Raw genomic sequence first — 13,956 nt, forward strand, 5'->3', positions numbered from 1 at the left:
CTTTTTCATCGCTGACTCCATTAGAAGAGACTGATATTGGAGTTGTGGTCTGTTAAAGTCTGGACAGGACTGGACTGGACCCTTTAGAGCAGTGTTTTTCAACCTTTTTACACCTGTGGACCGGCAGAAATAAAAGAACTATTTTGTGGACCGGCAAACTACTAGGACTAAAATTTAAAAACACCGTTTTTGCCCCATCTCCGCGAGCTCGGTTACCTCAGTAACTATAGAAAAATAGACAAATATAGTGCAAAATATAGATAGCAGATATAAATCTCAAAACTGACACGTTTTGATCACTAAATTGAAAATAAAATCATTTTTCCTACCTTTGCTGTCTGGTGATTTCATGAGTCTCTGGTTGCGTTTCCTTCTATCTGTGTATCCTTTCTTTCATTTCATTCTTTCTGCACTCAGGCCCAAGAATTGTCCCTTTCTATTTCCTCCCTCTTTCCTTCCTATGTCTTTAGTGCCCCCAGTGCCTCCTTCCCATGTCTTTAGTGCCCCCAATGCCTCCTTCTCATGTCCCTCTCACTGGCTTCCACACTTTGTCCCACCCCCACCCCCGAAGCCAGCCTGTCTACCTCTCTCCCTCCCTCCCTCCCTGGCCAAAGCCAGCCTGCTTGCCTGCCTACCTCTCTCCCTCCCTGCCGTGCAAACAAAAAAAAAGCCTCCCTCATTCCTTTCCTCTGCTCTTACCGCACTTCTGCTAAAGCCGACAGGAAGTCTTCTTTCTGACGTCAATTCTGACATTGGAGAGGACGTTCTGGGCCAGCGACGTTGGAAAGAAGACTTTCTGTCGGCTTTAGCAGCAGCAGCAGGGTGGTAAGAGCAGGGGACCAGGGGAAAAGAAGGAGGGAGGCTTTTTTTTTTGCGCAACAGGTAGGAACAGGAAATGATCGCTTGTCCCGTTGTCCCCGAGGAGGGAGGGCTGAGGGAGGGCTTTGTTTAAGCCCTCCCTACCCTCCGACGTCAGCGCTGACGTCGGGAAGACTTCTGTTTGGCTCTGTGCTGCAAGCAGAGCAGGTAGGGAGAAGGAGAGTCGCGCGACTGAGTACATCCAGCCCCGTGACCCTCGGAGGCGTCCCCACGGGATCCCCGTGACCCGAAGGGGGAACCCGCAGGTCCCGCGGGATTTCCGTCGTCCCCGTGCAGCTCTCTAGTTTGAATCCCTAAGCTTGCTGTGACTGGGCAGATAGAAGCGCATATCTTCTGTGTGTAGTGCTTGTACTTGTCTGAAGAGCATCATAGCTGTTCAGTAATATGAGCCATCAGAGACTGAAAGGCTTTCTGGGAACACCATGGACTTTTTACATTTATTTATTTATTTATTCACTTTTCTATACCGTTCTCCCAGAGGAGCTCAGAACAGTTTACATGAATTTATTCAGGTATGCAAGCATTTTTCCCTGTCTGTTCTGGTGGGTTCACAATCTATCTAATGTACCTGGGGCAATGGGGGGATTAAGTGACTTGCCCAGGGTCACAAGGAGCAGCATAGGTTTGAACCCACAACCTCAGGGTGCTGAGGCTTTAGCTTTAACCACTGTGCCACAAATTGAGTTGGTGCTCCATCAATTTAAACAAATTCCTCATCAATCCAAGAGGTTTTCATCTCTGCACACTGGAAATTCTTTGGTCTACCTCTACTCTACATTTTTTTGTTTGTTTGTTTCATCACTTAGAGCAGTGGTTCCCAACCCTGTTGGGTTTTCAGGCTAGCCCTAATGAATATGCATGGAGCAGATTTGCATGCCTGGCACCTCCATTATATGCAGATCTCTCTCATGAATATTCATTAGGGCTAGCCTGAAAACCTGACTGGCCTGGTGGTCCTCCAGGACAGGGTTGGAAACCACTGACTTCGAGCACGAGATTGCTGAAATGGTAGCGTTCGCATCTCTTGGGCAATGGCATTAACAGAAGGTCTTTCTTCTCTTCACTCTGGAATGTAGTATGAATCCATGAGTTCATGTGCCAGTGGGATTGATGTGTGATGTGAGTTTTAAGGTGTCCTCTGCCATTGTGACTTTCTATTGTCTGCTTCTTCAAGCTGGGAGCTGGGGAGTGCAAAGACTTAGATATCTAACAGTGGTAAAGCTTTTGCTGTTCTCTTGCTTAGCTGGCAAAGGTGGAGAAGCTGAAACCCTTGGAGGTGGAGCTAAGGCGTCTGGAGGATCTTTCAGAATCCATCGTCAATGATTTTGCTTATATGAAGAAGAGGGAAGAAGAGATGCGTGATACTAATGGTGAGGAGGTCTTCCCTTTCCCCTTTTGCATGTCTTAAGGGCTTGTTCTTGTTGTATTATAGCTTTATTCATCTGTGCTGCTGATGCCTAGCTACCACTGCATTGTACCAGTAATGCTGGGATGCAGTTTTGTACTGGGCCATTTCTTAAAGTGCAGCCTGGAACTTTGATGCCAAGATTAACAATTCTCACTGTGCATCTAGAAACGGCCAAAGAATCCCAAACAACTTGGGTCATAAAAAGAATAAAGCATTTTAGTTTTGTAGTAAGTGGGGCATATGCACGCTGCCTTCACTGAATGGGGACTGCACAAAGAAAAGCAACAATGCAAGTCTCACACAGATGACCCGTATAAGAGATATTGTATGGGCTACAGTAGAAGCTTCATTTACATAGTAACATAGTAAATGAGGGCAGATAAAGACCTGAAAGGTGCATCCAGTCTACCCATTAGTTGTACCCAATTAAAAATACATGATTAAATTAATTTGTCTCTTCTTTGATATTTCTGGGTCATAGACTGTAAAGTCCACCTGGTATTGCCCTAGGTTCCAAATGCCGAAGTTGAGGTGGGTTGCAACATTGGTTAATGCATCACAAAACATTACAAAAGCAGTTTTAGCAACATAAACATCTAATACACAGTGCAGGTAAATGTCCACATTCCTGGTTTAGATTTTTGGAGCAGCAAATTCATGGATTGGTATATTTGCTTCATAGTCATGAGCTGAGTTAGGCTCGTAGCCAGGAATTTTTATTTTTTTATTATTTATTTTTTGAAGAGCCATGTTTTTAAGTCATGGTACATGGGCTTGATGTGCCACTGGGGCTTGTGCACATCTGAGAAGCTGAAAGCTATGCTGTTTCACTACCAGCAGGGCCTCCCAAAGCGGAGATGTCAGACTAACGATGTACCACCCATCTGGACAACAGCAGATGAGCAGTGTTGGAGGTGGAAGATTGTGTTTCATGCAACAGTGGCAACATCAAATTTATACTGTGCAGAAGAAAGGCCTGGCAATCTACTTCTATACTCTGTTAAGAAAACTCAACATAAAGTGCTGAAAGATGGTCCCCTAGGTCATAAAACACGCACCATACTACTAGTGAAGAGCTGACTGTCTCCCAGAGTATGCCCAGTATGAAGCTGACGGATCAAAGCTGCCAGGGCGTCCTGATGCTGATGTTGCTGGACAGAAAAAGGAGATCAGAAACTGTAAAAATATTCTCAACATAGGAACATGGAACGTATGAAGCATGAATCAAGGAAAACTGGAAATTGTTAATAATCAAATAGAAAAAATCAAAATCGATTTGAAAGGGATCAGTGAGCTCAAATGAACAGGACAGGGCCATTTTCAATCAAACGAACATTGGATCTGCTATTATCCCAGGACAAGCAGGCAGATATTCTCACATATGGGTGACATCATCGACAGAGCTGGATCCGGATGCCTCACAAGCAGATTTGCTTGAAGAAACTTGAAGTTTTGAGTCACCCGCACCGCGCATGCGCGAGTGCCTTCCAGCCCAGCGTAGGGCGCGTCTCCTCAGTTCTCAGTTTTCCGTGGAGCTGAGAAGTCCGTCTTTGACTCTCTGCATTAACTTCGTTACTTGTGCCTTCTCTGAACCGCGGTTTGCAACTTTTTTCCTCACAAATCGCTGTTCTTTTTTTCTTTATTTTATTTTCAGTTTATATAAAAAAAAAATTTTTCCTCTTCCATCCATTTTCCGGGACAGGCCACTTGGCTGCAGTCCGAGGGCTTCGATCTTAGGGCGGCTATTTTCACATCTATGTCCCGGCCTGTCACGGGCTTCAAGAAGTGTAGCAAGTGCCAGGGCGCGATCTCTCTTACGGACTCATACTGTCGCTGCCTCAAGTGCCTTGGGCTGAAACATCACCTAGGTCGTGCCTGCGCTGTGCTACGCTTCAGCCTCGAGCTTTCAATTGTCGTCGTATTTTGGTGGACAAGCTCTTCGAGATGGAATCTTCTACTGATCCCTCGATTTCAAAGGCGACCTCGGCCTCGACTCCTACCAATGTTACTCCTGCTTCTACTGCTTCCACCTCGAGCCTCATCAGACCGTCGTTTGCAGCGGCTCTTTCTTAGACGACATCTGCTGTATCTTCTCCTGTTTCCTCAGGTCAGATAGCTCAGCAGTCAGTTCCAGCGGTGGTGATTAAAGTGCCTAAGACTTCCAAGTCAAAACACTCACACTACCTCGAAGGAACCTCCAGCCAAGGCAGGTGGACCGGTTTCAGACGTGGATCCATCCTTGCTGGCTTCTTTCCAGACCATGTTGGAGAAGCAATTCATTCAGTTCCTTACTAATATGGGACTGAAGCTTCTTCCTCTCATCCAGCCTGGGCATTCAGCAGTCTCCCGCGAGGTCAAGCCGTTTCCACTACCTCAGGCTGACCTTACACACTTTGCAGGGAGCAGTCTCTGCGAGTGTCTGGTCTGGCATCAGTGCACGTACAGCAAGGAGCAGATTCTTTGCAAGTGCCTCGGAAGGAATCCTCACACTATATACAAGGAGCAGAGTCTTTGGGAGTGCATCGAGGTTCCTCCACTAAGCCTCTGGAGCTTCGATGTACAGCCTCCAGTCCCATACATTCGTTGATACCATCGGCTGCTTCCATCTCCGAGGCGAAGTCTCATCGACGATCGAGGCCTTCTTCGAGGCATCCTTCCAGGCATAGTTCTCATCGACGATCGAGGCCTTCTTCAAGGCATCTTTCCAGGCATAGTTCTTCATCTAAAGAAAGACCTTCTTCCACTAAGCCTCGATCTACTCCAACCTCGACTAGACCACCGACTCCAATGCCGGACCTCGAGGATGTCCCGGTTTCGATTGCCTCATCCAACTCAGCTTACTCCTTTGATGCCTTTTTTTCCTGCCAAAGCTTCATCTTCGACACAGGCTGCCTCGACGTCCTCGAGGCAAAGCATTAGCAGATCAGCTGTCTTTCTCATCTTTTCTTCGTCAGATGGCTGTGGACTTGGATCTTCAATTAGATACTGGCTCCAAATACTCTAAGGAGTATCTAGAAGTCATGCATCTTCCTCAACCTCCGGCAGAATCTCTTAAGCTTCCACTTCATAAGCTTTTGAATCAGACTTTTGGTCGATGCATGGAAACACCTTTTTCCATACCAGCTGTTCCAGGAAAATTGGACTCTAGGTATAAAACTGTGTATCGCAAAGGGTTTGACAACTCAGTTATCTCATCAATCCCTGCTTGTCGAGTCCTCCTTGAAGAGGTTCCATCCTTCCAAGGTTTATGCCACCGTTCCTTCTGGAAGGGAAGGAAAATTATGAACAAATTCGGATGTCGCATCTATCAAAATGCCATGATGTCCTCTAAAGTCCTCAATTATAATTTTCAATTCATTACTTATTTTGAATTCCTTATTTCTCTATTGCCAAAGTTTTTGACTTATCTGAATACTCAAAAGCATTTTGAATTTCAAGAAGTCCTGGCTTCTTTATCCCAACTCAGATTACATCTCCTGCAGTCTTCTTACGATGCCTTCGAGTTGTCTGCCTGGGCAGCTGCTTGTTCTGTGGCTATGCGTCGTCTTGCTTGGCTTTGTACCATTTGACATGGACCCTAATCTTCAAGACCGCTTGGCTAATATCCCTTGTGACGGCAATGACCTCTTTGATGAATCCATCGAGGCAGCCACAAAGAAATTGACATGAGAAATCCTTTGCTTCTATTGTCAGACCCAAGCCAAAGCCAGCTCCTGCAAAACCTGCACGCCCCGTTCCTATCTTATCAGCGGCGTTCTACTCTGAGGATGGCTCCTTACAATCGCCCTCCTCTAAAGAAACAGCAGCCTTGGAAAAAACAGAAACCTCAACCTTCTGCTACACCTAAGGCTACTCAGCCTTTTTGACTGTTTACAATAGAGCATAACCTCCACCGTTCTGACTGTCTCATTTTCCCCCTATAGGAGGTCGTCTCCATCATTTTTACGATAATTACATCCAACCTCTGGGTACTTTCCATCATCAGGGAAGGATACTCTTCATTTCTCTCAGATTCCACCAGAGCTTCCTCCAAGAGAGTATCCTTCCAATCTATCCCAGACCGCCCTTCTTCTTCAGGAAGCTCATGCTCTGCTTTGTCTCCATGCCATCGAACCAGTTCCCTTGGAGCAGCAGAACAGGGAATTTTACTCCCGTTACTTCCTTGTTCCAAAGAAGATGGGCGATCTGCGACCCATTCTGGATCTCAGGGCTCTCAACAAATTTCTAGTCAAAGAAAAGTTTCGCATGTTGTCCCTGGCATCCCTTTATCCCCTTCTCGAGCGTAACGACTGGTTATGCTCTTGGATCTCAAGCAGGCCTACACTCATATCCCCATTCATCCGGCCTCCCGTCAGTACCTCAAATTTTGGGTGGGGAATCTGCATTTTCAATACAGAGTACTACCCTTTCTTCTTGGCCTGGTCTCCCAGAGTGTTCACCAAGTGCCTGGTAGTGGTAGCAGCAGCTCTAAGGAATCATGGTCTTCAGGTATTTCCCTACCTAGATGACTGGCTCATCAAAGATTCCACGTCTCAAGGGGTTATTGTAGCGACCCAACAGCCTACCTGGTTCCTACAAAGTCTGGGATTCGAAATCAACTTTTCCCAAATCTCAACTTCAGCCCTCACAGAAACTACAGTTCATTGGAGCTGTTCTGGACACTGTCCAACTCAGAGCATTCCTTCCACAACAACGAATGGAAGCTCTTCTTCAACTTTGTCATACAGTATCTTCCCGTTATCCCAGGACAAGCAGGCAGGTATTCTCACTAGTGGGTGATGTCATCCGACAGAGCCCCGATACGGACATCTTGCAAGCATGTCTTGCTTGAAGAAACTCAGAAGTTTCGAGATGCCCGCACCGCGCATGCGCCAGTGGCTTCCCGCCCGATGGTCCGGGCGTGTCTCTTCAGTTCTTTTTCTTCCGCGGAGCCGAGAAGTCTATCTTCAATTTCGCGCCCATTAAATCTCGTTTTTTGCCTTCTGTTTTGCCGCGGGTTGAGTTCTTTTGACTCTCCTGTGCATTTGTTTCTTTCTTTGTTTTCTTTTATAAAAAAAAATAAAAAAAATTTTTTTCTTCCGACACCGGGTCGGCCGCGTGGCTGAGGCCCCGCGCCTTCGACCTTGCGGCAGAACTTTTCCGGCCTATGTCCCGGCCGATTACCAGTTTTAAAAAGTGTAGCAAGTGCCAGCGCGCGATTTCGCTCACGGACCCTCATCGACGCTGCTTACAGTGTCTGGGACCGGATCACTTCCCGAAATCGTGCCGGCCTTGCTCCACTTTGACGGCGGGGGCGTTTAAGCGCCGCTGTCTGCTGTGGGAGTCCATGTTCAAGATGGAAGCTTCGTTGGATCCTTCAGCTTCGACATCGACTGGTGCTTCGACCCCATCGGCGAAGCCTGATGCCTCCCCGGCTGCTTCGGGCTTCCTGAAACCGGCATCGTTCACGCCAGTTTTGGCCTCGACTTCGGCGCCGGTGCCTTCATCCGTCTCCTCGGAGCAGGTATCGACCCCTACAGTTCCACTGGTGGTGCTTAAAGTGCCGAAGCCTGCGGCACCGAAAGAGCGCGGAGACCGTGCGGAAGGGCCCCCTTTTGGTGCGAATCCCTCCATATCGGCTTCGTTGAAGTCCCTTCTGAAGGCTCAGTTCATGGAACTCATGCAAACCATGGGACCCTGGCTGATTGCCTCGATCCAGGGTGACGTTCCGGTTCCGAGGGGCGGACCGCCCCCTCCTCCTCCGCCGCGCCGCACAACCTCGTTGCTCGGCGAGGAGGAGCGGCGTGCGGTGTCCGGGTCCTCGAGGAAGTCCTCGGTTAGTGCTATGCCTCCTTTGGAACCGGTTCCCTCGAGGAAGGCCTCTCTTCATGATATGCCTCCTTTGGAGTCCATTCCCTCGAGGAAAGCTTCGCTTAGCGACTTACCTCCCTTGGAACCTATTACCCCGCCCCATGACACAGTGTGGCGTCCACCTTCGAGGCCTCCCAGTCCTGGGCATAGCAGGAAGCAGGACGAGTTCTTCCGAACCCCATATCAAGCTTGGGCGTCGTTGGGGGAGGCTTCGACTCTTCCGCCTCTGCGATCAACGGCATCGAGTCCGATCTGCTCCTTGGAGGCGTCTGACCAGGTTTCTCACAGACGGGCTCGGTCCCCTTCAAGGCATCGAGAGGGACATCGATCCAGACACTCTTCGAGGCATTCCTCTCTACACTCGACCGTCTCGCCTCAGAAGAAGTTGCCTCGGATGGGGTATGCTGCTTCGGCTGGGTCTCCGCCTCCAGATCCGGAGCTCGAGGACCCCGAGGTTTTCTACTCGCCTTGTTGCTCACAAGCCTCTGTGGAACCCGAAGCCTCGTTTTCTTCCAGTCCTTCTCGTAAACCGGCGACGGCGGACCAACTGTCTTTCTCCTCATTTCTCAGACAGATGGCGGATGACATGGACATTACCCTCGATGCTGGGTCTCGATACTCCAAGGAGTACCTCGATACCATGCACTTGCCTCGTCCTCCGGCCGAGTCCTTGCGCCTTCCTCTGCACAAGCTCCTCGACCAGACTTTCATGAGGTGTTTCGAGTCTCCCTACTCTATCCCTGCGGTTCCTGGGAAATTGGATGCTCGGTACTGCACGGTGCATCATAAGGGCTTCGAGGGTCCTCAGCTTTCTCACCAGTCCCTCCTGGTCGAATCCTCGCTCAAGCGGTCTCATCCTGGCCAGGTCTATGCTTCAGTGCCTCCGGGCCGCGAGGGCAGAACCATGGATAAGTTTGGTCGACGCATCTATCAGAATTCGATGATGACGTCTCGAGTCCTGAATTACAATTTCCACTTTGCAGCCTACTTGGAATTCTTTCTGCCTGTGCTTCGGAAATTCACACCATACATCGAGACCCAGGCTCGATTTGAGTTTGAGGAAGTGGTGGCTTCGCTGTCCCAGCTTCGTCTTCAGTTGATGCAATCTGCCTATGATGCGTTCGAGCTCTCGGCCCGAGCAGCAGCCTGCTCGGTGGCGATGCGCCGACTGGCCTGGTTGCGGACCATTGACATGGACCCGAATCTTCAGGACCGCCTGGCTATGCGCTGGGGCGGATCTTTTTGACGAATCCATCGAGACTGTCACGAAGAAATTGTCTGATCATGAAAAGTCCTTCCAGTCTATTCTTCGGCCGAAGCCTAAGCCTCAACAGTCTCGACCCTCTCGTCCACCGTTGATTTATCAGCGGCGTTATCAACCGAGACAAGCTCCACCTGCGAGGCAACCGGCGAAGCAATAGCCTCCTCAGAAGGGTCAGCCGAAGTCTCAGTCGCCTGCTGTCCCTAAGGCCACTCAGCCTTTTTGACTGTTTCGTCGAGGGCATAACCAACCTCGTTCTGCCTCCCCCTGTTTTTCCCATCGGAGGGCGCCTCCATCATTTTTATCATCGCTGGGAGGCCATAACAACCGACCTCTAGGTCCTTACTATCATCAAGGACGGATACTCTCTTCATTTCCATCGGGTCCCTCCGGACCACCCTCCAAGAGATTTTCCTTCCAACTTGACTCAGACCGCCCTTCTTCTTCAGGAAGCTCAGGCTTTGCTCCGGCTTCGTGCCGTAGAGCCGGTCCCGACGGACCAATTGAACCAGGGATTTTACTCCCGGTACTTCTTTGTTCTGAAGACGGGCGACCTGCGACCCATTTTGGACCTCAGGGTCCTCAACAAATTCCTGGTCAAAGAGAGGTTTCGCATGTTGACACTTGCTTCTCTCTACCCCCTCCTCGAGCAGAACGACTGGTTATGCTCTCTGGATCTCAAGGAGGCCTACACTCATATTCCCATTCATCCGGCCTCTCGCAAGTTCCTCAGATTTCGGGTGGGACATCTACATCTGCAGTATCGAGTGCTTCCATTCGGCCTGTCTTCGTCCCCCAGAGTCTTCACAAAGTGTCTGGTGGTGGTGGCCGCGGCACTCCGGAACCAAGGTCTTCAGGTATTTCCCTACCTCGACGACTGGCTGATCAAGGCTCCCTCGGCCTCAGGGGTCATCTCGGCGACCCTGTCAACGATTCGGTTCCTGCAGAGCTTGGGATTCGAGATCAACTTTCCCAAGTCTCATCTACAGCCGACCCAGTCGCTCCCCTTTATCGGGGCTGTCCTGGATAACACACGCTTCAGAGCATTCCTTCCTCCTCAGCGCCTGGCTGCTCTTCTTCATCTCTGCCAGTCTGTGTCTTCTCGCCAAACCATCTCAGCGAGACACATGATGGTCCTCCTGGGCCACATGACCTCTACAGTTCATGTGACGCCGTTTGCCAGACTCCACCTCAGAATTCCTCAGTGGACCCTGGCATCTCAGTGGACTCAGGTGTCGGATCCGTGGACTCGACACATCACAGTCACTCCTGCTCTTCGGCAGTCTCTACTTTGGTGGATGACCTCTTCGAATCTATCCAGAGGTTTGCTGTTTCACTCTCCTCCCCACCAAAAGGTCCTCACAACCGATTCCTCGACCTATGCCTGGGGGGCTCCTCTGGATGGGCTTCGCACTCAGGGATTCTGGACCAGTGCGGACCGACTCCATCAAATCAATCTTCTGGAGCTCAGAGCCATCTTCAATGCTCTTCAAGCTTTTCAACATCTGCTTCACGACATGGTGGTCCTCATTCGCACAGACAACCAAGTCGCCATGTACTATGTCAACAAGCAGGGGGGCACAGGCTCGGCCTCCCTCTGCCAGGAAGCTCTCAGAGTCTGGGATTGGGCGGTTCGCCACAACGCCTTCCTCAAGGCTGTCTACATTCAGGGGAAGGACAATGTCTTGGCAGACAATCTGAGTCGTCTTCTCCAGCCTTAAATGGACACTCCATTCCAAGCCCCTTCATCAGATCTTTGCTCAGTGGGGAACGCCTCAGATAGACCTCTTTGCGGCTCCCCACAATTTCAAGCTGCCTCAGTTTTGCTCCAGGATCTACGATCCTCATCGCCTTGAGACGGATGCTTTTCTGCTGGATTGGGGGAATCGCTTTCTGTATGCGTTTCCACCATTTCCTTTCATTCAGAAGACTCTGGTCAAGCTGAAGTCAGACCATGCCACCATGATTCTGATCGCTCCTCGGTGGCCCAGGCAACCTTGGTTCTCCCTTCTACTTCAACTCAGCAGCAGGGAACCGTACCTACTTCCAGTGTTTCCTTCACTGCTTACTCAGCATCAGGGGTCTCTGCTTCATCCCAACCTGCAGTCTCTCCACCTGACAGCTTGGTTCCTCTCAACGTAACTCCTCACCAGTTTTCCCAAGCGGTGAGGGATGTCTTGGAGGCTTCCAGGAAGCCGGCTACTCGTCAATGCTACTCCCAAAAATGGACTAGATTTTCTTCATGGTGTATTTCCAATTCTAAGGAGCCTCAGCGAGCCTCCCTATCCTCTGTATTGGACTATCTTCTACATTTGTCTCATCTTCTACATTTGTCTACATTTGTCTCAGTCTGGTCTCAAGTCAACATCTATACGAGTCCACCTGAGTGCTATTGCGGCTTTCCATCAGCCTCTACAAGGGAAACCTCTCTCTGCTCATCCTGTGGTTTCCAGATTTATGAAAGGACTTTTTCATGTCAATCCTCCTCTCAAACTGCCTCCAGTGGTTTGGGATCTAAATGTTGTCCTTTCTCAGCTTATGAAACCTCCTTTTGAGCCTCTGAGCAAGGCTCCACTAAAGTTTCTCACTTGGAAAGTGGTTTTTCTGGTGGCCCTCACATCTGCTCGCAGGGTCAGTGAGCTTCAGGCCTTGGTGGCGGACCCACCTTTCACAGTATTCCATCATGACAAGGTGGTCCTCCGCACTCATCCGAAATTCCTACCTAAAGTGGTCTCTGAATTTCATCTCAACCAATCCATTGTGCTTCCAGTGTTTTTTCCAAAGCCTCATTCTCATCCTGGAGAATCAGCTCTACACACTCTGGACTGTAAACGTGCTTTGGCTTTCTACTTGGATCGCACCAAACCACACAGAGCTGCTCCTCAACTTTTCGTCTCCTTTGATCCAAATAAGTTGGGATGACCTGTATCGAAGCGCACCATCTCCAACTGGATGGCAGCTTGTATCTCTTTCTGCTATGCCCAGGCTGGATTACCCCTTCCCTGTAGGGTCACAGCCCATAGGGTCAGAGCGATGGCAGCCTCTGTAGCCTTCCTCAGATCGACACCGATTGAGGAGATTTGTAAGGCTGCCACTTGGTCCTCGGTTCATACATTCACCTCTCATTATTGTCTGGATACTTTCTCCAGAAGGGATGGACAGTTTGGCCAAACAGTGTTGCAAAATTTATTCTAAGTTGCCAACTCTCCCTCCATCCCATTGAGGTTAGCTTGGAGGTCACCCACTAGTGAGAATACCTGCCTGCTTGTCCTGGGATAAAGCAATGTTACTTACCGTAACAGTTGTTATCCAGGGACAGCAGGCAGCTATTCTCACGTCCCACCCACCTCCCCTGGGTTGGCTTCTCTGCTAGCTACCTGAACTGAGGAGACACGCCCGGATCATCGGGCGGGAAGGCACTGGCGCATGTGCGGTGCGGGCATCTCGAAGCTTCTGAGTTTCTTCAAGCAAGACATGCTTGCAAGATGTCCGTATCGGGGCTCTGTCGGATGACATCACCCACTAGTGAGAATAGCTGCCTGCTGTCCCTGGATAACAACTGTTACGGTAAGTAACATTGCTTTCTTCCATCTCAGCGAGACACATGATGGTACTTCTGGGTCACATGGCCTCCACAGTACACATGACTCCTTTTGCCAGACTTCACCTCAGGATTCCTCATTGGACCTTGGCATCTCAATGGACGCAAGTTTGCGACCTTCCTCAACAAATCTCAGTCACTCCTTCATTGAAGTCTCGCCGTTGGTGGATGCTCTCTTCCAATCTTTCCAGAGGTTTGCTTTTTCAAACGCCCCCCCATCAGAAGGTCTTCACGACAGACTCTTCGACCTACGCTTGGGGCACTCATCTCGATGGTCTCCATACTCAAGGCCTTTGGACCAGTACGGATCGTCAGTGTCATATCAATCTGTTGGAACTCAGAGCGATCCTCAAAGCTCTTAATGGTTTTCAACATCTGCTTCATGACCAAGTAGTCCTCATTTGGACGGAAAACCAAGTCGCCATGTATTATGTCAACAAACAAGGAGGAACGGGGTTTGCCTCCCTTTGTCAAGAAGCTCTAAACGTTTGGGACTGGACAATCCGCCACAACACCTTCCTCAAAGCTGTCTACATTCAAGGGGCGAAGAATTGCTTGGCGGACAACTTGAGTCGTCTCCTGTAGCCTCACGAATGGGCACTCCATTCCGCCCCTCTTCATCACATTTTTTCACTGTGGGAAACGCCTCAGATAGACCTCTTTGCAGCTCCCCACAACTACAAACTGCCTCAATTCTGCTCCAGGACATACTGTCCTCATCGCCTCGAGGCAAATGCTTTTCTTCTGGAATGGTCAAATTTTACTGTGCATTCCCTCTCATTCTCAAGGCTCTGGTCAAGTTGAAGAACGATAATGCCACCATGATTCTCATTGCTCCTCGGTGACCGAGACAACCTTGGTACTCCCTTCTACTTCAACTCAGCAGCAGGGAGCCATATCTTCTACCAGTTTTTCCTTCTCTGCTTACACAGAGTCAAGGATCTCTGCTTCATCCCA

The 13,956-nt window shown here is 49.6% G+C and overlaps 1 protein-coding gene across 1 annotated transcript in view; it reads left to right on the forward strand.

Moving 5' to 3' along the window:
• Nucleotides 1–13,956, forward strand: part of TMED10 (transmembrane p24 trafficking protein 10) — a 63,240-nt gene that overhangs the window by 38,654 nt on the left and 10,630 nt on the right. Inside the window, exon 4 of the mRNA XM_033952397.1 lies at nucleotides 2,123–2,249. Within this exon, the coding sequence (XP_033808288.1) occupies nucleotides 2,123–2,249 (127 nt within the window). The remainder of the gene's footprint in view (nucleotides 1–2,122; nucleotides 2,250–13,956) is intronic.

The sequence above is a fragment of the Geotrypetes seraphini genome, chromosome 7, assembly GCF_902459505.1.
Source record: "Geotrypetes seraphini chromosome 7, aGeoSer1.1, whole genome shotgun sequence".
Taxonomy (NCBI): Eukaryota; Metazoa; Chordata; class Amphibia; order Gymnophiona; family Dermophiidae; genus Geotrypetes; species Geotrypetes seraphini.